This window comes from Salvelinus sp. IW2-2015, linkage group LG14 (genome assembly GCF_002910315.2).
Source record: "Salvelinus sp. IW2-2015 linkage group LG14, ASM291031v2, whole genome shotgun sequence".
Taxonomy (NCBI): Eukaryota; Metazoa; Chordata; class Actinopteri; order Salmoniformes; family Salmonidae; genus Salvelinus; species Salvelinus sp. IW2-2015.
The window spans coordinates 10,599,335-10,619,635 of NC_036854.1; the positions used below are offsets into that span (position 1 = coordinate 10,599,335).

Consider the following 20,301-nt stretch of genomic DNA (forward strand, 5'->3'; position numbering starts at 1 on the left):
GGGAAAGTCAGTGTCTGCAATATCACACTGAGATACTTGTCATAGGGATGTCCTCATGCGCTTACACTATTTCTGTGTTGGTTTGAGAACGAGATGCAGCAATTTGCTAGTGAATACTGACCTCTGTTGGATGCGTTTGGAATTGATATCTGGAAAATATGGACCCCAAAAAACATGTAGCTACCCAAAAAGGACTAGCTTTGATGTCAAATGAATGAAAATAATCCTCTATGGGTAATTATATCTGTGTAACATTGACAGTGACATTCAGTTTAGTAGTAGTAGTAGTAGTAGTGGTGGTGGCAGTAGTAATAGTAGTAGTAGTAGTAGTAGTAGCAACAGAGGAAGTGGCCTAAGGAGTAAATTGAATTTGATCCAACACCATTGGATGGATTACACCAATTTACTCTGATGCACCACAGCCACATACTTTATTCTAAACATGCCCATCTTTAGAGAGCCTCTTTCATGTCTGATGGCATTTGACAAGGGCACTTACGGCCAGGAAAACCAAATAACTTTGCAATGCTCTGACATGGCTTCTCACTTCGCAACAGGATGCCTCTTAAAAGGCTCCTCAAACTGTTATTTGTTTACAAATTTCTGCAATATTCTCAGTTGTGGATGTTCCATTGTTAAACATGCCAATGATTGCTTAAACATACAGATTTTGATGGAGATTTTTTATTATACTAATTAGATTTACACGGGGTGAAAATCATTTAAAAAAAGGTCACCTCAGTGCATACAGACCAATATGACTATCAGGGAATCCTCAATTAAATCCTCAATTAAAAAATCCCTATTTAAATTTGTGTAGTCTTGGTTTGCCAGTTTTGAGAGAGTGGATGGATACTATCTCGTACTTTGAGTATTCTATGGTATCACCTCTATGTCATGCACCACAGAAACAGAGAGGAAAGTTGGCACAGACTCATAGAACATAGATAGAAGAACTGTCAGACAGAGAGGTAGCCGAACGGGGGAAAAAAGGTCATGTTTTCACCCATGACTCTCTCAAACAATTCATATCAATCCCACACTGTAAATGGTGGCAAATTCATCCCCATTCAGAAAACCTCCTTTTCATAGCTATCCACGCCTAACTAGAGGCACAAAGAGAAACAAAACACTCAATAACTTAGTAAAAGATCATGATGGTAATACCTTTTCATAAATGTCCCATGTCATCTAATAATTCACATACCTTCTTTCCCCGTCCCTATCCCATTGATGTATCTTGCTGTATCCATTAGATGGAAAAAATCCATCCACTCATCCATTCAATCAACCATTCATCCAATGTCATCCACATGGTCTGGAAATAACACACTATTCCATATTCCATGACTCTTCTCTCCAACTCCTAACAGAAAAGCAAGAATGAGAACTTCCTTTTTGCCCTGTTTGCGACTGTATGGGACATTGGCACATTGGAGTTACTCAGTCAGAGTAATCGCTGTAAGTCGGACTAGCGGTGCTGGCAGCACTGCGGCCTTAGGGAGAGATGTTCCTAGCGGTACCAGGGTGACCAAGGCTGTAACAGTGGCCTTACAGTACTGAAACGACCCTGAGCCATCTATATGTTTCTATGTAGCCTTGTCAATTATTTGAATCATTTGAATCTGGAGAAAATCACTGGTATTTGGGACTATATTGAAGGCCTAAATTCTGGGCAATGTATCCATAAATCATAGGCTTTATGAAGAATGTGTCATGGGCAATACTAGCAAAAAGGGTGTTACACTCAACGTAAAATAACTACCAACCTAAACTTGACCATCTCGGCCATAGCTAATACTGCTACTTTCCAAAATACAACTCTAAATAAACATTTATTAACTCTTGGACATAAAACATTTTAAAAAGTATGTTTTTATATATATATTTAGACAATAACCTCCCAAAAATCCACCATGTGAACATCAGCACATCTAATGGAAGATTCCTTCTAATAACTCTGCCTCTGATGACCAATCCTATTTCATTCCACGGTGAGTGGTGTGATTCACACAGTTGCATGGCTATAGGCTATAGGCTAAAGGCTTAAACAGGCCTGGACTATGGAGTATGTGAGGCACAATGTAAAGAGTAGAACCACTCCGCTGTGTGGCTCTGAGGCAGAACGGCACACCATGGAGGGAGGCTTGACTTCAGGCTTCGCCTCTGGTGGTGACACTAACGTCCCTTGAATCTGGAGGGGGAAAAGAAAGAGAGGGAAATAGGAATAACTATGAAATATAGTGAGGAAGATGACTATCCAAAGCACATTCAAGCATATATTATACAGTCAAATTAAACAAATAACTTTCAACAAAATGAATATAAATCAACATCCCGGAAGAGTGAAAGGGCACAGTTTCATTGGTGGATGACATATATGTATTTCCGTCAGAGACTAATTGATAGCACCAGATTAGCCCCAGCCCCAGCTGCCTGATCCTCAGCCCCAGCTCTGACGGAACACTCACCGACCACTCGTCCTGCCCCCACTTGGAGCAGCGCACGTTAATGGGCAGCTGTAGAACCATCTCGTTGAAGGACTTCCCTCTTTTCTTTGACCACCTGTACTTGTCCATGGCCTCTGTGAAGGACAGGTTGCTGTACTTCTTTGGGCTCTTGATCATGAAAGGCCAGGTCCTTTGACAGAAGAGGAATGTACATTAAGTGAAGCCTGCTGATGCGCAATATATCAGTCGCTGCATACGTGTACATGTACATTATTCAACATTTTGGACAACTTATGGTCAGAAGGAAAAAGGGCAGAGCTGCTAACCAAATCATTCCCAAAGCATTTCCATTGAGGTAGACGATAGGGGAAGTGGGACATTTAGTAGTTTCCTGCTAAGGCCTGTTTGTGTTTACAGAAGGTTAGTGTTCGTCTTTACGACAAGGTTTCTTGGAGAGCACATAGCCTTTCTCGGATGGAAGAAAGAGCTGTGTAACCCAATCTTTTCAGAGCAGCCAACCTGATCTATTCAAAAACCTCCTCGTTCTTGTAAATGAGAACAAAAGGAGTTGCGTCCCGCTGTAATAGCAGGAGGAGTAAATGCACTCCAGACTCAACCCATGAAATAGGCTCTCATTTCCAGGCCTCTCATTATTCCCAGGGCCAAGGTCTACCTTACACAACCTACTAAACAGGAGCATATGAACAGTAGAGACCATGGACACATTACAATACGTAGCATTGGATTAAGGAACACGTTGAACTGTGTTTACTGTACCGGACATACAATTAACTGACTTCTATGTACGGTAATGTAATCATTATATGAAGTAAAATGACGTTATATTGTAGGATTTTCTTTTATGTGCTTAAAGCAAACAAATTGAAACGTTACGGCACAATTATTATTTTCACAGCAACTATTGTGTATGGTTTCCTTTAAGTTGATGAAAAACATGTTATTTTGAACAAAATGAATGGAACTCAAGAGCAAAAAACATAGTGAGGAAAACAATAAACTATTGCTTTGTGTATCTCGCCGTCAAATTCCAGCATGCTAACTAGTAGAACATAACAGAATCGCCTAAAACAGGACAATGAGTATCACTGTTCTCAGCTGCAGCTCAGCTCCACATGTTGACCCCACTGGGCTAGTGTGAGTCCATATTCCTCTGTCCTTCCTTCCTTCTAATGGCCTGCAATCTCCTTGTCCCATAAATCTTTTCCAGTCCCCTATTCTCTCTCTCCGGCCTGAGCGAACATAAGTGCATTCGGAGAGTATTAACATCGATTTTTCCACATTCTGTTACGTTACAGCCTTATTATAATATGGATAGTAAAAATGTTCTGCTCATCAATCTACACACAATACCCCATAATGACAAACAAAAACAAATGTTTCGAAACTTTGTAAATTTATWAAAAAATAAAATAATTTAATATCATATTTACATAAGTATTCAGACCCTTCACTCAGTAATTCATTGACGCACCTTTGGCAGCGATTACAGTCTCGAGTCTTCTTGGGTATGATGCTACAAGCTTGGCACACCTGTATTTGGGGAGTTTTTCCCATTCTTCTCTGCAGATCCTCTCAAGCGCTGTCAGGTTGGATGGGGAGCGTCGCTGCACAGCTATTTTCAGGTCTCTACTGAGATGTTAGATCGGGTTCAAGTTCGGGCTCTGGCTGGGCCACTCAAGGACATTCAGAGACTTGTACCGAAGCCACTCTTGCGTTGTCTTGGCTGTGTGCCTAGGGCCGTTGTCCTTTTGGAAGGTGAACCTTTGCCCCAATCTGAGGTCCTGAGAGCTCAGGAGCAGGTTTTCATCAAAGATCTCTCTGTACTTTTCTCCGTTCATCTTGCCCTCGATCCTGACTAGTCTCCCAGTAACTGCAGCTGAAAGAAATTCCCACAGCATGATCCTGGCACCCACCCTACGGTGAAGCATGGTGGTTCCTCCAGGCGTGACGCTTGGCATTCAGGCCAAAGAGTTTAATGTTGGTTTAATCAGACCATTGTTTCTCATTGTCTGAGAGTCTTTAGGTGCCTTTAGGCAAACTCCAAGCAGGCTGTCATGTGCCTTTTACTGAGGAGTGGCTTCCATCTGGCCACTCTACCATAAAGGCCTGATTGGTGGAGTGCTGCAGAGATGGTTGTCCTTTTGGAAGGGTCTCCCATCTCCACAGAGGAACTCTGGAGCTCTTTTAGAGTGACCATCGGGTTCTTGGTCACCTCCCTGATCAAGGCCATTCCCCCCTGATTGCTCAGTTTGGCCGGGCAGCCAGATCTACAGTAGGAAGAGTCTTGGTGTTTCCAAACTTCTTCCATTTAAGAATTATGGAGGCCACTGTGCTCTTGGGGACCTTCAATGCTGCAGACATTTTTTGGTACCCTTCCCCAGATACAGTTGGGAGAACAAGTATTTGATACACTGCCGATTTTGCAGGTTTTCCTACTTACAAAGCATGTAGAGGTCTGTAATTTTTATCATAGGTACACTTCAACTGTGAGAGACGGAATCTAAAAAAATCCAGAAAATCACATTGTATGATTTTTAAGTAATTAATTTGCATTTTATTGCATGACATAAGTATTTGATACATCAGAAAAGCAGAACTTAATATTTGGTACAGAAACCTTTGTTTGCAATTACAGAGATCATACGTTTCCTGTAGTTCTTGACCAGGTTTGCACACACTGCAGCAGGGATTTTGGCCCACTCCTCCATACAGACCTTCTCCAGATCCTTCAGGTTTCGGGGCTGTCGCTGGGCAATACGGACTTTCAGCTCCCTCCAAAGATTTTCTATTGGGTTCAGGTCTGGAGACTGGCTAGGCCACTCCAGGACCTTGAGATGCTTCTTACGGAGCCACTCCTTAGTTGCCCTGGCTGTGTGTTTCGGGTCGTTGTCATGCTGGAAGACCCAGCCACGACCCATCTTCAATGCTCTTACTGAGGGAAGGAGGTTGTTGGCCAAGATCTCGCGATACATGGCCCCATCCATCCRCCCCTCAATACGGTGCAGTCGTCTGTCCCCTTTGCAGAAAAGCATCCCCAAAGAATGATGTTTCCACCTCCATGCTTCATGGTTGGGATGGTGTTCTTGGGGTTGTACTCATCCTTCTTCTTCCTCCAAACACGGCGAGTGGAGTTTAGACCAAAAAGCTCTATTTTTGTCTCATCAGACCACATGACCTTCTCCCATTCCTCCTCTGGATCATCCAGATGGTCATTGGCAAACTTCAGACGGGCCTGGACATGCGCTGGCTTGAGCAGGGGGACCTTGCGTGCGCTGCAGGATTTTAATCCATGACGGCGTAGTGTGTTACTAATGGTTTTCTTTGAGACTGTGGTCCCAGCCCTCTTCAGGTCATTGACCAGGTCCTGCCGTGTAGTTCTGGGCTGATCCCTGACCTTCCTCATGATCATTGATGCCCCACGAGGTGAGATCTTGCATGGAGCCCCAGACCGAGGGTGATTGACCGTCATCTTGAACTTCTTCCATTTTCTAATAATTGCGCCAACAGTTGTTGCCTTCTCACCAAGCTGCTTGCCTATTGTCCTGTAGCCCATCCCAGCCTTGTGCAGGTCTACAATTTTATCCCTGATGTCCTTACACAGCTCTCTGGTCTTGGCCATTGTGGAGAGGTTGGAGTCTGTTTGATTGAGTGTGTGGACAGGTGTCTTTTATACAGGTAACGAGTTCAAACAGGTGCAGTTAATACAGGTAATGAGTGGAGAACAGGAGGGCTTCTTAAAGAAAAACTAACAGGTCTGTGAGAGCCGGAATTCTTACTGGTTGGTAGGTGATCAAATACTTATGTCATGCAATAAAATGCAAATTAATTACTTAAAAATCATACAATTTGATTTTCTGGATTTTTGTTTTAGATTCCGTCTCTCACAGTTGAAGTGTGCCTATGATAAAAAATTACAGCCCTCTATATGCTTTGTAAGTAGGAAAACCTGCAAAATCGGCAGTGTATCAAATACTTGTTCTCCCCACTGTCTCGGAGCTCTACGGACAATTAATTTGACCGCATGGCTTGGTTTTTGCTCTGACATGCATTGTCAACTGTGGGACCTTATATAGACAGGTGTCACGCCCTGACCATAGAGAGTTTTTATTCTCTATGTTGGTTAGGTCGGGGTGTGATTTAGGGTGGGTCATCTAGGTGTTTATATGTCGATGTTAGCCTGTTATGGTTCCCAATCAGAGGCAGCTGTTTATCGTTGTCTCTGATTGGGATCATATTTAGGCAGCCATTTCCCCTTTGTGCTTTGTGGGATCTTGTGTTTGTGTAGCTGCCTGTGAGTAGTCCAGAACGTCACGTTTCGTTTGTGCTTGTTTGTTTTGTTTGGTGAGTTTCTATTTATTAAAATATGTGGAACTCTACGCACGCTGGGCATTGGTCCATTCCTTATGACGAACGTGACAACAGGTGTGTGCCTTTCCAAATCCTTTCCAATCAACTGAATTTACCACAGGTGGACTCCAATCAAGTTGTAGAAACATCTCAAGGATGATCAATGGAAACACGATGCACCTGAGCTGTATTTTGAGTCATAGCAAATAAGGTATTTTTYTTTTTTATTTTTTATAAATTTGCAAACATTTCAAAAAAAATATTTTCACTTTGCCATTATGGGGTATTTTGTGTAGATTTTAGAATAAGGCTTTAACGTAACAACATTTGGAAAAAGTCAAGGTGTCTGAATACTTTCCGAATGCACTGTATGTACTCTCTGTATAACATGCAGTAACTAAACTTCTCCCTGAGAACACATGCTGTATGACGTTTGAAAGGTGCTCCAGGAAGAGAAACTCTTCACCTCAAAAGTATCTTCCCCAATTGTTGTTACAGGTTCCAACTTGAACTGCTGCATAGGTATTGCAGTTACAGTATACAGCTGCATACTTACGTGACAGGAGCCTGGATCTCTTTGACTCCAATGAACTTGAGCTGCCCGGTGATCTCAGGGAGGCTCTCACACCTGGCCAGGTTCACTCTGGGATAGTAGAGCAGGTATGACAGACACATCTCATCCCTGGTGGTCAAACCACCCTGAAGGAACAACCAGAGGAAAATAATCAATAAATCAAGCCTGGGAGACAATCAGTAAGCTCAATATTAAACGCCAATACCACAGCTAAATTAAAGGTAACACTTACCATGTTTTACAACTATTACATTACACTTTTATTTCATTCTATTTAGTTCCACAGAAACATTTGTCAACAAATACATTGATATCTGTGTAACAATCATCAACTCTAACAGCCACTAAGAAATCATGAAAATCTGTTTCGGAACAAATTTGAATGTGAGTGATAGTTTACCCATTTGTGCCACAAATGCTAAAATGTTAGCATTTTGGAAACAGTGCCAGGGAAACTAAACCAAATCATGGATTAGTGTCATACCATGTGCATAGACTGCTTACATGGTAAGGAAACCAATGTGACATTTTGTAACTTGGGTGAATTATCCCTTTAAGTACTACTTCAGGCACAAAAGCATTGCTTTATGGCGCCATGTGCTGGACAAAGTTGCAATGGCAAGCAATGTGTTTTTCAGGGGAAAAATAATTGGCATGAATTCCCAAAATCATAACAATGGATTAGAATTCAGTTTTATATCGTTCCAGAATAACAATGAGTTATCATGTTTTCTCCTGAACAGTAGAGAGTAACTTCAGAAGAAAACTACCCCTGTTTTACGACTGTAGTCGTCAGAAAGGTGTTAGTTTGACGTCTCTGTAAGAAACAGTGCCAGTAGCTGCAAACAGCGATATAACCAAGATTCGTCTGTGGTCCTGGGGCTGTATTTGCAGACAGATTGTTCAGCCAAGAACAGACAGTCTTTGACACATGCATCTGAAAGTATCAACCAAGAGGTTCATGCAGGGGAAACACAACTCATTCCTATAACAAAATTCCATTCAATGGCATTCAACTAGCCTACGCTCTTTCCATTGATATATTATCCTTCTTAATTTTGAGAAATAGGAATGATAGTGCTCTTCAATATAACTATTCTTCAAGATAAGAATGTTTCAAAACATTGTGCTTTGTGTCTGTCTCATGGCGATGCTGAAGTCAAAGAAATWATCCCATAGCTCTATCCTAAAGGGTTCTGTAATAAAATTGGCGTGGAAATGATCACTATTGTACCAATCGGCAACCAACCAAATCATCAAATCCTGGAAGCACAGACAGATGAGAAACACGAGCTCAAATAGGCTCAGCCGGAGGACCAATAGGACACACTGAAAAATGTTGTGATCTCTGTAAACTCATAAAAACAGATAATTAAAGAAGAAAAAAAGTATGTTTTCATTTATCCATGTGGATTGTGAGTAGTACATTCTTACCCAGGTCATGTTTTGTCTGCCTTTCGTGGTGTACTTGCATTCTGTGATCAAATTGTCACTCTGAAAAGAAAACAGATTGAAATCAAGGCTCTTCTCTGGTTGTGAATTTAGAACCCCACATCAAACAGAATGGCGTTGTCATAAAGTACAACATCAATATAACACTAAAGCAACAGTACACAAGGTGTGACTTACTGTGGTTTTAGCACGGCTGTACTGCTGCGGTCAAAGGCAAAAGCCGTTGGTATGAAATCTTTTTCACATAAGTGAGCAAAACCCCCCAAAATGAACCACTTCTGTCCTGTATCTACAGTATGTCAGTGGATCAAAGTAATGCAATCATAAATCTTTACTGTTCATCAAAGGGTGAGGTAAACATGCTTAGACCTGCATGGGAAGCTCAAGCAGCAGATTTATATTCCCATGTTTCCTTCACTACTTAACATGTCAGGTTAACAGTATAGCAGTGTACCAACAGGTAACAGCAGCCTCTCTTCCTTCAGCAGCTGGAACTCCTGGAAGTTGAAGTCAAACTCCTCGTCATGTGACAGGGGCTGCAGCTCCTCCTGCTCCCGGAAGTGTCTGGTTCTGATGGCGCGGCCAGCTAGGTGGGCATGCATCAGAACAGCAAACACCCTCACTCCGCTAGGCATCTCCTGGCCTAGGGACTGATGGAGGAGCAAAGAGATATTCTCTCACAGATGCAGAAAGTGCTTTTTTAGTTTAATTGCACTTTTGGATGATCACTGTTTTGGGAACGTAGCAAGAATAAAACAAAGGCTTGTCACTGTAGGTGATATAGCATAACAGTAATTTAACAGTGGATGTTGGACTCCTGTTGTTCCCTAGTGAAATGGGACTTTTGGCATCGCACCAGATTGAGAAACACCGCCGGAGCTGGCTGTTTTACCTCCTGCAAACACTCGCGGGTACAGTGTCCTTCTGAGACGTACTCCTGCATGCCTGGAGGCAGCATGTGGTACAGACTGACCCACACACCTGTCTCTATCACACCTGCATCATACTGACGCAGCTCCGGGGTGTAGAAGAGACGCAGGCCAGAGCTGTCCACCACTCCTGAGAAGGAAACCGTAACATTACCATTAACAGGGTAACTGACCGTTGCACTGTAAAGTGCTGTAGATGTCACTTTGGCACACACATATGTATGCTGTGAACGGGTGCAAAGGAAAAACACAATGGCCATGGCAAACAAGCCACATTCGCTGTTTATGTAACACGCTGTAACATGACGCGTCCTTGTTGGTATACTATACCTTGTTGAAGGGCTGGGTTGTCATAGTGGACCTCCATCAGGACATAGACAGGGTCTATGGCTGTGCCAATGGACAGTCCAACATGGGGTGGATAGGTGAATCCCTGTGAGGGTAGATTGAGAGGCATACTGAACATGTCGATAAGGAAGCTTACATGGTCACTCCGATACATGCAAATACATGTAGCTAATGAAATGTATTACGACGCTGAATTTAAAACCACTACAAGTAGAAAACAATTGCCCACCTCACCACCAATGGCCCAGGCGAAGACTATCGTCTCACAGGTGAGAAATGAGTCAGGCATATTTGGATGGTAACATTCATGGCTGGCATCGAGCTCACTCTCATTCAAGTTGCTATCACATTGATACAACAGAATGTGATGAACCAGGTTTTCGTGACCCCTTTGAATCAAAGGCTCAATCTGTAAACAAAAGAGGGGAAGTTGTACATTTGAATGCATTCTAACCACAGTTGGCTTCTTTTGAATTGCCTACACTTGCCTTAAAAGACCTCAATTCTATTGCTCTTAACCGTAGGATACACATGAGATGGGATAAACAGGATTCGGTTGGCCCTGCTCACCATAGGATGGAAGTAGTGAAAAATAATATTTTTTCCTCAATGGGGGCCTCTAGTTTGGCCTGCGATTCTGAGCAAAGCAGCTTGCTGCCTGCTGGGCAAACTGTGACATCATACTGTGAGGCCTCCTTTCAAATCAGCATGACATAAGACCAAAGCTTGGCCTATGACCACCATATAAATATTTAGACATTCTTCCTTTTACTTTTTCTCAATTGTTATTATTTAGGGTGGAAGCAGCTGTCGTAGTCGAAGTTAGAGGTTGAGATTGTGCCATGAGAGAGGGGGAGAAAGAGTATCCCTTGTTAGACGATTTGAACACTTTATAGGCCGCTGTCTCTGAATAGAGGACCTTATTAAATAGAATACGTCTATCAAACTAAAATACACATGTCATGTAGACACAGTTTTCAGGAAGTCTTGAAAGTCAGAGTCAGCTAAACAGGAAGTGAGGTTGCCCAAGATAAAAGCGGGTGTGGTGAGGTGGTGAAAGGCCAAATAAATCCCCCAGAGGGATGAAACAGGTGGAGCAGAGGGTAGAGAGAGAAACCGTGACTGAGAAAATACCATGGGAATGGTTTTTACATTTTTATGTCAGGACAGGGAAAATGAGACTGGCTCTTTTAAACTTCTGTATAAATGCTTTAAAACCCCAAAAAGAACAACGGTAATTTTTCTTCATAGACCACAGATGAATTGGATGAGACAGTCCTATTCAGATCACGCATAAAAACAGATGTCTTACATACTGCCTCTCACTCGCTGACTCACACATCATGCACACGCACATGAACACATCTGGGACGGAAAAATATGTTTAATGACAACAGCCTGACTCCCATTTGGATAACCAAATGATTTCCGTTTCACTCTAATTGTGTGCTAGCAACTCTTTTAGTATCTTACATCATTTCGTTATGCAAAGATCCCTCMAAAATAAGAGTTCACAACAATATATGGGCTATCTTACAACAACAGCGCGTGTTGTGCATAGTGGAATCAGACACCCCCAGCTGTTAATAAGGCTAGGATTTTCCACATCTTTTTTTTCACTGGAGCATATTTTTAGTCTAGAATGGTGCTGGTATTTCTCAGTCTATGCTCTAATTGTTATCATCAGAGTGGCAGAGTGGAGAACAGAAGAGAAGAACCAGCTCCATGGGCAGTACAGTAAGCTATGTGCTGGAGGGGAAGTAAGAGAAGAGGGAGCGAGCTATATTTATCTCTTTCTGGCTCTGGTTCACTTAATGACTGAAGACTCTTTGTTTTGAGCTCTTGCTCAGTCCAGGCATTCGGACGTCGAAGAGGCCATAGCCATGACAACATCAAAAGAAGCAATGAGATGCTCACCTTGAATAGTGTGTCCAGAGAGACAAATGAACATAAGCATTTGAGAAATACATTTTGCACCTTCTACTGCTCTCAATATTTGCCTTTTTTGTTTTGTTTTTGTGCAACATTGTTTGACTTGGCAGAATAGTCCTACTGTAAGTGATATGACAAATGATAAGACGATACAGTACCACTATTCCATATTACATTATATAGCTAAGGCAGTGTAGATAAACATAAGAGCACATTTGGTATTTAGATTTAAGAGCACATTTGGTATTTATGACAAATCAATCTGTCATCGTACCATACCTTTGATTCTAAATTGTACGCGCTACCTCTTTTAATCAAGTGTGTTTTGAAGCCTTTTGGTTTCATACTTGTTCAATTATGTTTGGGGTATATAATTAAAACAATGGCTCTTTTAATACACAGTAGCAATTTGAGGCTGTAAACAAGCTGCAGGTGCTCCCCACAGGCGGGAACATACTTCAGACAGCAATGAAAGAGGGAGGCAGGCAGACAAATAAAAACTCAAACTATCCAGGTGAGATGCCTTTAGAGAAGGGTAAACAAAATGACTGCGCCATGACTGAACTATAGGCTAGTCCTTCCTCAAGAGAAAGCCTGTCGTCAATTTGCTATTGTTTTTCTGCTGTGATGTTAATATAGCTCAATGATTTCCAAGCGTGTACTTACTCTAATTATGTGATGCTTCTGCTGTACCTCCTGGATCTTAAATATCTGACACCAGTAGGTAGTGTCCTTGTACGGCACTGGCACCTATCTTGAGAGAAACAACAAGACAGCAAGACTGATGTTGACTCTTGATAAAAATGTGACTAAATCTCACACGGTGCAAATACGGTCTTAGAGTTGGAAAGGTCTCTCAGAAGTAACAAAAGCCAGAAGTGGTATCAGGTTTGTTTAAGAGACGGATGGATAGTGGGTAGCTTTGGTCTTCTCCGGCTGTCATACTTACGTTAATGTTTTGCAAGTTGAAAAAGTCAGTCCCAGAGGTAATATTAGCTTTACTTCCTGGGTCGAGGAGCCGCATACTCTTCCTCCCCCTGTTCACGCCATGGTACATCGGTCCTGACGGTCCCACATCTTCACTGTGGTAGGCCCATATCACCCTCACTGTGCTTTCCTGGGCAGCACATATTACACATCTATTATCTATCAATTCATTTCAATGTAAAAATTCTGTAAGAAGTACTATGACACCTCGGGCATGAACTGACACTTCAACTAAAACGCCCACCCACCTTACCCCATACACAAGCACACATTTAAACATACAAACAACCCCCACATTTCCCATAGATAAAACACTTCCACCACCCACGTACCGTGATGTCCTTGTCATTTGTGTCACAGGTCAGGAGATCCCTGCTGAAAGCCAGGACAGTGTGTGTATTGTTCTCCCTGCCATACTCCAGCCTGTAGTTCTGCTGAACATCTCTTTGCACTTTTCTCTTGGCGTCTGCAAAGTAATCCTGTAGAAAGCATGCCGGATAAAACACAACTATTCTGGCTGAAATAACACTGTAATTAAGCAAAAATGAAGGAGAGGTTAAGAGAGCTCTTCAGTTTATTTATAGATACATAGATGTAAATCACTAAACTTGGGGAAAACCAGTGTTCTTATGACACAATTGAAAGAGCACTCTAGACTACAAATGTCCATTACTGTTATTATTATTATTAATAATAATGACCTATTACTGTACGATTACTATAGCTAGGATGACGACTGTTACCACAGTTACTATACCTAATTTGTCTTGAGCCCCGTTTATACCTGCCACTAACATCTTGGCACTAGCGTCTTTTGTCCTGATCTTGTCCACATTCTGATTGTCCCCACATTTTTAGACAGGTGTAGTCGATTAAAAGGCGCATTGTGATCGGATTGTGATCAGATCTTCCTGGCATGCATTAGTCAGGCATTGAACACCTCCGGAGGTAGTCAGGCATTGTGTCTGGATATCTTACAAGTGTAGACGGATCTGCACAGTGACAACTCTAAAATCATAGACAGGTGGCACCATTGACTGTGTCTTAAAATAAATAAATATTATTTTGAAAGAATGGCTCTGTAATAATTAGCATACAGGGAGGAACCAGGAAATCTGGTCACAATGGGGACACCATGGACAGATCGGAGACACATTGTAATAGCATGTGTAGACAGATTTCTGAAAATGTGGGTACAATCAAAATCTGGACAAGATCTCAGGACACAGGACCCATGTTAGCACCAGGTATAACATGGGGCTGTTGTTGGCAAGTGTCTGGCTGTCACTGCCAAGCCTAGCTTGCAAATATGTATGACAATTTTCCACTAAGGCGGGAAAACAACAACAACATTGGCACAAAACTACAGCTACCTTCTCCTTCTGGTAACACAATGAGAGAGGTTATTTTAGATTGTGTGGCATCATTGCCAGAAATGTTATCCCTCATCCCTGATCCCTGAGGCAGAGCGAGATTCCTGTGATGTGTAGCAATATCAAGACCCCTTACACTGTTGGAGTTAAGCCATGAGTGGCTGGCTGTGCATCACAGCAGTTTACCATACCTAGTTACACCTAACCAATAACAGATGTCACTATTGGTTTAATTTGGAGATCCTCAATGGCAATTTTTTTTATAGCTATTTTAATCAGGATTTAGATAGGACTATTTCAACACCCACAGTATACCCAAATAGCCTTGGGAAAAGAGTTCAACGTAAATGTAATATAAATCCTTATTTTCCTATAGCAGCACAACTGAAGTGTATGTATGTCATGTAAAAATGCAATTGAAAGTCGCCCACCTCGAGATAAAAAGGCATAGGCCTAGCTGCGTCACTTTCATTCTGTAAAACCCAGGTGCATACCTGTAGATAGGGTCTTCCATCTGTGACTCCACCAATGACAATATCCGACAACGCCATTGCACCGTTGGGAGATAGACCAAATCCTACATATCCTGTCGTTTCCACTTCTATTTCGAAAGTAATTGTTCGCCGGTCAAACCTCCACTTTAGATGGTATTTCCCATGAGGGTCCAAGATAGTCGAATGTCTAAATCCGCTCCCGTGGGAAAAAGATGCGTAAAACCAAAAAGTTGTGAAGAAAACTAGGACACTACGATATTTCGCGGGTAACATTGTGAACGTTGACGTAAAAAAAAACAACTACAAACAAACTAAAATGTCTCATTGAATGTCGTTGTTTAGATAAATTGACGTTTCTGTAGAGGTTTGCCAGTTGTGCGCGGCGACCTAGGACGCTTAATCTGCGAGGAAGCAGCGCTTCTCTCATTCTCTCACTACAACTGTCGAAATGTGTGCTGGCCCCTTTGATCTTTAGAGACACGTCCCACACGGCTACTTCTGTGGTCAGGCCTTACCTGAGTGGTTCGTTGTACATACAGGTGGCTATGGCTTTCGGCAGTACAGCATAGGACCGTGATAGAGGCTATACATACTTTTAACTGTCTGTATCGACAGGACAGAGCGTGAAGAATGGGTGCAAGCACATACATTCTGAAGGCTACAACAGGGTGCATGGTCAAAATGTATAGTTAGACACTGGATGGATCATCTCTGAACGTGTAAGGGCATAATAGACTATTAGCCTAAATACCAACCTGAGATCAAAATGGGAAAAAAAACTCAAAGCAAAAACACAAGTTAAATTAGAATAGGTCTATAGAGGAAGAAAAACAAGAGTATTACATAAATACGAAATAATAAAATATACAGAAGGCCTGTGTTTCTCATATCTCACCATGTCATATATTTTGTTCTAAAAAAAAAGAGAAAGTATTATCCTTGTCTCTTAATTTGAACTTCTCCTAAATGTATCAGTGCCATCCAGTCTGTAGGCCTGGATGTTTGGTGAACTACAGCAGGAAAGCAGCCATCAGTCAACAGGCTGACCGCAGTGAGACAAGCTGAAGCTGCCAAAACTTCCAGGAACTGTCCCTCCTTCAGAAACACACCTACATGCAAGATGAGGAGAGGAAATGAAATCACCCACTGCATAAAATGGAAAATGTGTTGGAATTCCTATATGCAAATAAAAAAAATAAGTAGCCAAGTAAAAATTGTTCAACAAGAATAATGCAATTAAGCATATGAGATTGAGTACACAAATCAGGTTTTTATTCTCATTTATATACCCCATTAATCAGGTTTAATGAGTATATTGTACAGTAAAGCTGGGATTCAAAATTTAAATAAATAAAAAATATATAAATATAGGACAAAACACACATCACGACAACACTACATAAAGAGAGACCTAAGACAACAACATAGAAAGGCAGCAACACATGACAACACAGCATGGTAGCAACATAACATGACAACAACATAGTAGCAACACAACATGGTAGCAGCACCAAACATGGTACAGACATTATTGGGCACAGACAACAGCACAAAGGGCAAGAAGGTTGAGACAACAATACATCACACAAAGCAGCCACAACTGTCAGTTATTGTCCATGATTGAGTCTTTGAATGAAGATATTTAGATAACTGTCCAGTTTGAGTGTTTGTTGCAGCTTGTTCCAGTCGCTAGCTGCAGCGAACTGAAAAGACGAGCGACCCAGGGATGTGTGTGCTTTGGGGACCGTTAACAGAATGTGACTGGCAAAACGGGTGTTGTATGGTGAGGATGAGGGCTGCAGTAGATATCTCAGATAGGGGAGAGTGAGGCCTAAGAGGGTTTTAGAAATAAGCATCAACCAGTGGGTCTTGCGACAGGTATACAGAGATGATCAGTTTACAGAGGAGTATAGAGTGCAGTGATGTGTCTTATAATGAGCATTGGTGGCAAATCTGATGGCCGAATGGTAAAGAACATCTAGCCGCTCGAGAGCACCCTTACCTGCTGATCTATAAATGATGTCTCCGTAATCTAGCATGGGTAGGATGGTCATCTGAATCAGGGTTAGTTTGGTAGCTGGGGTAAAAGAGGAGCGATTACGATAGAGGAAACCAAGTCTAGAACTAACTTTAGCCTGCAGCTTTGATATGTGTGAGAGAAGGACAGTGTACCGTCTAGCCATACTCCCAAGTACTTGTATGAGGTGACTACCTCAAGCTCTAAACCCTCAGAGGTAGTAATCTCACCTGTGGGGAGAGGGGCATTTTTCTTACCAAACCACGTGACTTTTGTTTTGGAGGTGTTCAGAACAAGGTTAAGGGTAGAGAAAGCTTGTTGGACACCAAGAAAGCTTTGTTGTAGAGAATTTAACACAAAATCTGGGGAGGGGCCAGCTGAGTATAAAACTGTATCACCTGCATAAAAATGGATGAGAGAGCTTCCTACTGCCTGAGCTATGTTGTTGATGTAAATTGAGAAGAGCATGGGGCCTAGGATTGAGCCTTGAGGTATTCCCTTGGTGACAGGCAGTGGCTGAGACAGCAAATTTTCTGACTTCATACACTGCACTCTTTGAGAGAGGCAGTTAGAAAACCAGGCCAAAGATCCCTCAGAGATACCAATACTCCTTAGCCGGCCCACAAGAATGGAATGGTCTACCGTATCAAAAGCTTTGGCCAAGTCAATAAAAATAGCAGCACAATATTGCTTAGAATCAAGGGCAATGGTGACATCATTGAGGACCTTTAAGGTTGCAATGACACATCCATAACCTGAGCGGAAACCAGATTGCATACCAGAGAGAATACTATAGACATCAAGAAAGCCAGTCAGTTGATTAATGACAAGTGTTTCCAACACTTTTGACAAACAGGGCAAAATAGAAATAGGACTATAACAGTTACACGGAACCCAAACTGGCTAAGCGCGTGCGCCATCGTGCGCTATCTTGCATACATTTATTTTGTCCCCCTACACCAAACGCCATCCCGACACGCAGGTTAAAATATCAAAACAAACTCTGAACCAATGACATTCATTTGGGGACAGGTCGAAAAGCATTAAACATGTATGGCAATCTAGCTAGTTAGCTTGCACTTGCAATTTGTCCTATTTAGCTAGCTTGCTGTTGCTAGCTAATTTGTCCTGGGATATAAACATTGAGTTGTTATTTTACCTGAACTGCACAAGCTCCTCTACTCCGCCAATTAATCCACACATAAAACGGACAACCGAATCGTTTCTAGTCATCTCTCCTCCTTCCAGGCTTTTTCATCGTTGAACTTATATGGTGATCGCATCTAAACTTTTATAGTATTACCACGACTACCGGCAAAACAGTTCGTCTTTCAATCACCCATGTGGGTATAACCAATGAGGAGATGGCACGTGGGTACCTGCTTCTATAAACCAATGAGGAGATTGGAGAGGCAGGACTTTCAGCACGATCTGCGTCAGAAATAGGAATGACTTCTATTTTAGCCCTTGGACGCTCGTTGGCGCGCGCGAGCAGTGTGGGTGCAATAATTGAATAACATGGATTTCAAAATGTATTTTGCGACGCTCGCGCACGCGACGTGTCCGGTCTGGTCAGCATGTCAGGATCAGCTTGATCTCCCCCTTTAAATAAAGGACGAACCGTGGCTGCCTTTCAAGCAATGGGAACCTCCCCAGAAAGGCGAGACAGGTTAAAAAGGTCAGAGATAGGCTTAGCGTTGATAGGGGCAGCAACCTTAAAGAAGAAAGGGTCTAAACCATCTGACCCAGATGGTTTTTTGGGGTCAAGTTTCAGGAGCTCCTTTAACACCTCGAACTCAGTGACTACCTGCAGGGAGAAACTTTGTAGTGGGGAAGGGGAAAAAAAGGGAGAAGCATCGGGGATAGTCGCATTAGAAGGGGTGGGAGATGAGGAAATGTTGGACGGGCAAGGAGACATGGGTGAGTCAAATAGGAATCCTGACTTAATGAAGTGGTGATTAAAGAGCTCAGCCATGTGCTTCTTGTCAGTAACAACCACATCATCAACATTAAGGGACATGGGCAGCTGTGAGAAGGAGGGTTTATTCTCCAGGTCTTTAACCATTTTACAGAACTTCTTGCTGTTAGACCCACAGAGAGAGAACTGCTCCTTAAAGTAATTAACTTTGGCCTTCCGGATAGCCTGAGTGAACTTATTTCTTATTTGCCTGAACGAGAGCCAGTCAGCCTGAGTATGCGTGTGCCGAGCCTTTTGCAAATTGCAATTCTTGAGGTGGAGTAACTCTGTAAGATCAAGGTCGAACCAGGGGCTGAATCTGTTTTTAATTCTCATTTTCTTTATGGGGGCGTGTTTGTTAACAATAACACTGAAAATATAAAAAAAGAAGGTCCAAGCGTCTTCGACAGAGGAGATCAAGCTGATTCTATACCATTTTACAGAGGCCAGTTCATGAAGGAAGGCTTGCTCATTAAAGTTTTTTAGCAAGCGTCTATGACAAATCAGGGCAGGTCATTTCACTGAGCAGCCATTACGAACACAGGCTGTAAAACAGTGATCACTAAGGTCATTACAGGTGGTTTAAGCATGTTCCAGTTTAGGTCACCTAGCAAGACAAATTCAGACTTAGTGTAAGGGGCCAGGAGAGAGTTTAGGGCAGGTATAATCCTTAATTGAAACAATAACAAAGTGGACATCCTACCTCAGCTTTGGTAAAAAGTTGAGGGATGGGCCAGGAGAAATGTAACCACTCAAATTAATAGACAGAGGTATGGATGCAAGGACTGACCATTCATGATATAGCTTTAACCATGTCTATATTTATATTATTATATATATTTTTTAAATAAGCATATATTTTGGGTTCTGATGAAGTATAACTAGGGCTGTTGTGGTGACCGTATTACCGCCACACTGGCAGTCACAAGTCATGAAGGCAGTCAAATTCCACAGAACCGTTCGGTCATGGTAATTAGGCTTCTTCCAAGCTCTGATGCTGCTGCTGTTCATTAGTAGCCTACCAAACTTGCTAATTGCCTGGTACTCAGCACTCTATTGTCCCTCTAATCACTCTGACATCAATGCAAATGTGTTAGAAAATCGAATCAAACACTTCTTGAGAGCTCATGAACTCATGTTGAGCAACATTTCTAAAGGCTATGCAATTGCGGGAGAAAACAAGTGATGGCCGCAAATAAAGAGCATGCTATTATTTTCTTCTGAAAGAGACTACATTTTCTTCATATCATGCTCCTTTAGACCTGTCTAAAATAAATAATGGATTCATTGTGAAGGTGTAGGCTATATTACATGGATTTATTAGACTTTTTAAAAAGGCTTGTAGGCTATGTGTGTAAGCCAGGAGATAATACAATTGTTTATGTTAATTAACGGTAAATTACCGTGAGACAGACAGCTA

General features: G+C 42.1%; 1 protein-coding gene across 1 annotated transcript; it reads right to left on the minus strand.

The window, feature by feature from the left end:
• Positions 1-1,508: 1,508 nt before the first annotated feature.
• Positions 1,509-15,269, minus strand: LOC111973396 (DBH-like monooxygenase protein 1 homolog). Its single transcript, XM_024000747.2, has 12 exons — positions 14,908-15,269; positions 13,373-13,519; positions 13,003-13,170; positions 12,720-12,803; positions 10,351-10,530; positions 10,104-10,206; positions 9,737-9,903; positions 9,303-9,494; positions 8,827-8,886; positions 7,375-7,517; positions 2,472-2,640; positions 1,509-2,194 (listed from the first exon to the last, which is right to left on the minus strand). The coding sequence occupies exons 1-12, from the start codon at positions 15,178-15,180 to the stop codon at positions 2,039-2,041; spliced, it is 1,842 nt and encodes a 613-aa protein (XP_023856515.1). The 5' UTR covers positions 15,181-15,269; the 3' UTR covers positions 1,509-2,038.
• Between the last annotated feature and the right edge of the window lie 5,032 nt (positions 15,270-20,301).

Excerpts from the sequence above, each read along its gene's own strand:
- LOC111973396 (XM_024000747.2), bottom strand. The coding sequence starts at position 15,180 with ATGTTACCCGCGAAATATCGTAGTGTCCTAGTTTTCTTCACAACTTTT. Across the intron at positions 13,171-13,372 it reads CAAATGACAAGGACATCACG|GAAAGCACAGTGAGGGTGAT; the intron begins GTACGTGGGTGG and ends TGTGCTGCCCAG. Across the intron at positions 2,641-7,374 it reads GAGATCCAGGCTCCTGTCAC|GACCTGGCCTTTCATGATCA; the intron begins GTAAGTATGCAG and ends CTTCTGTCAAAG.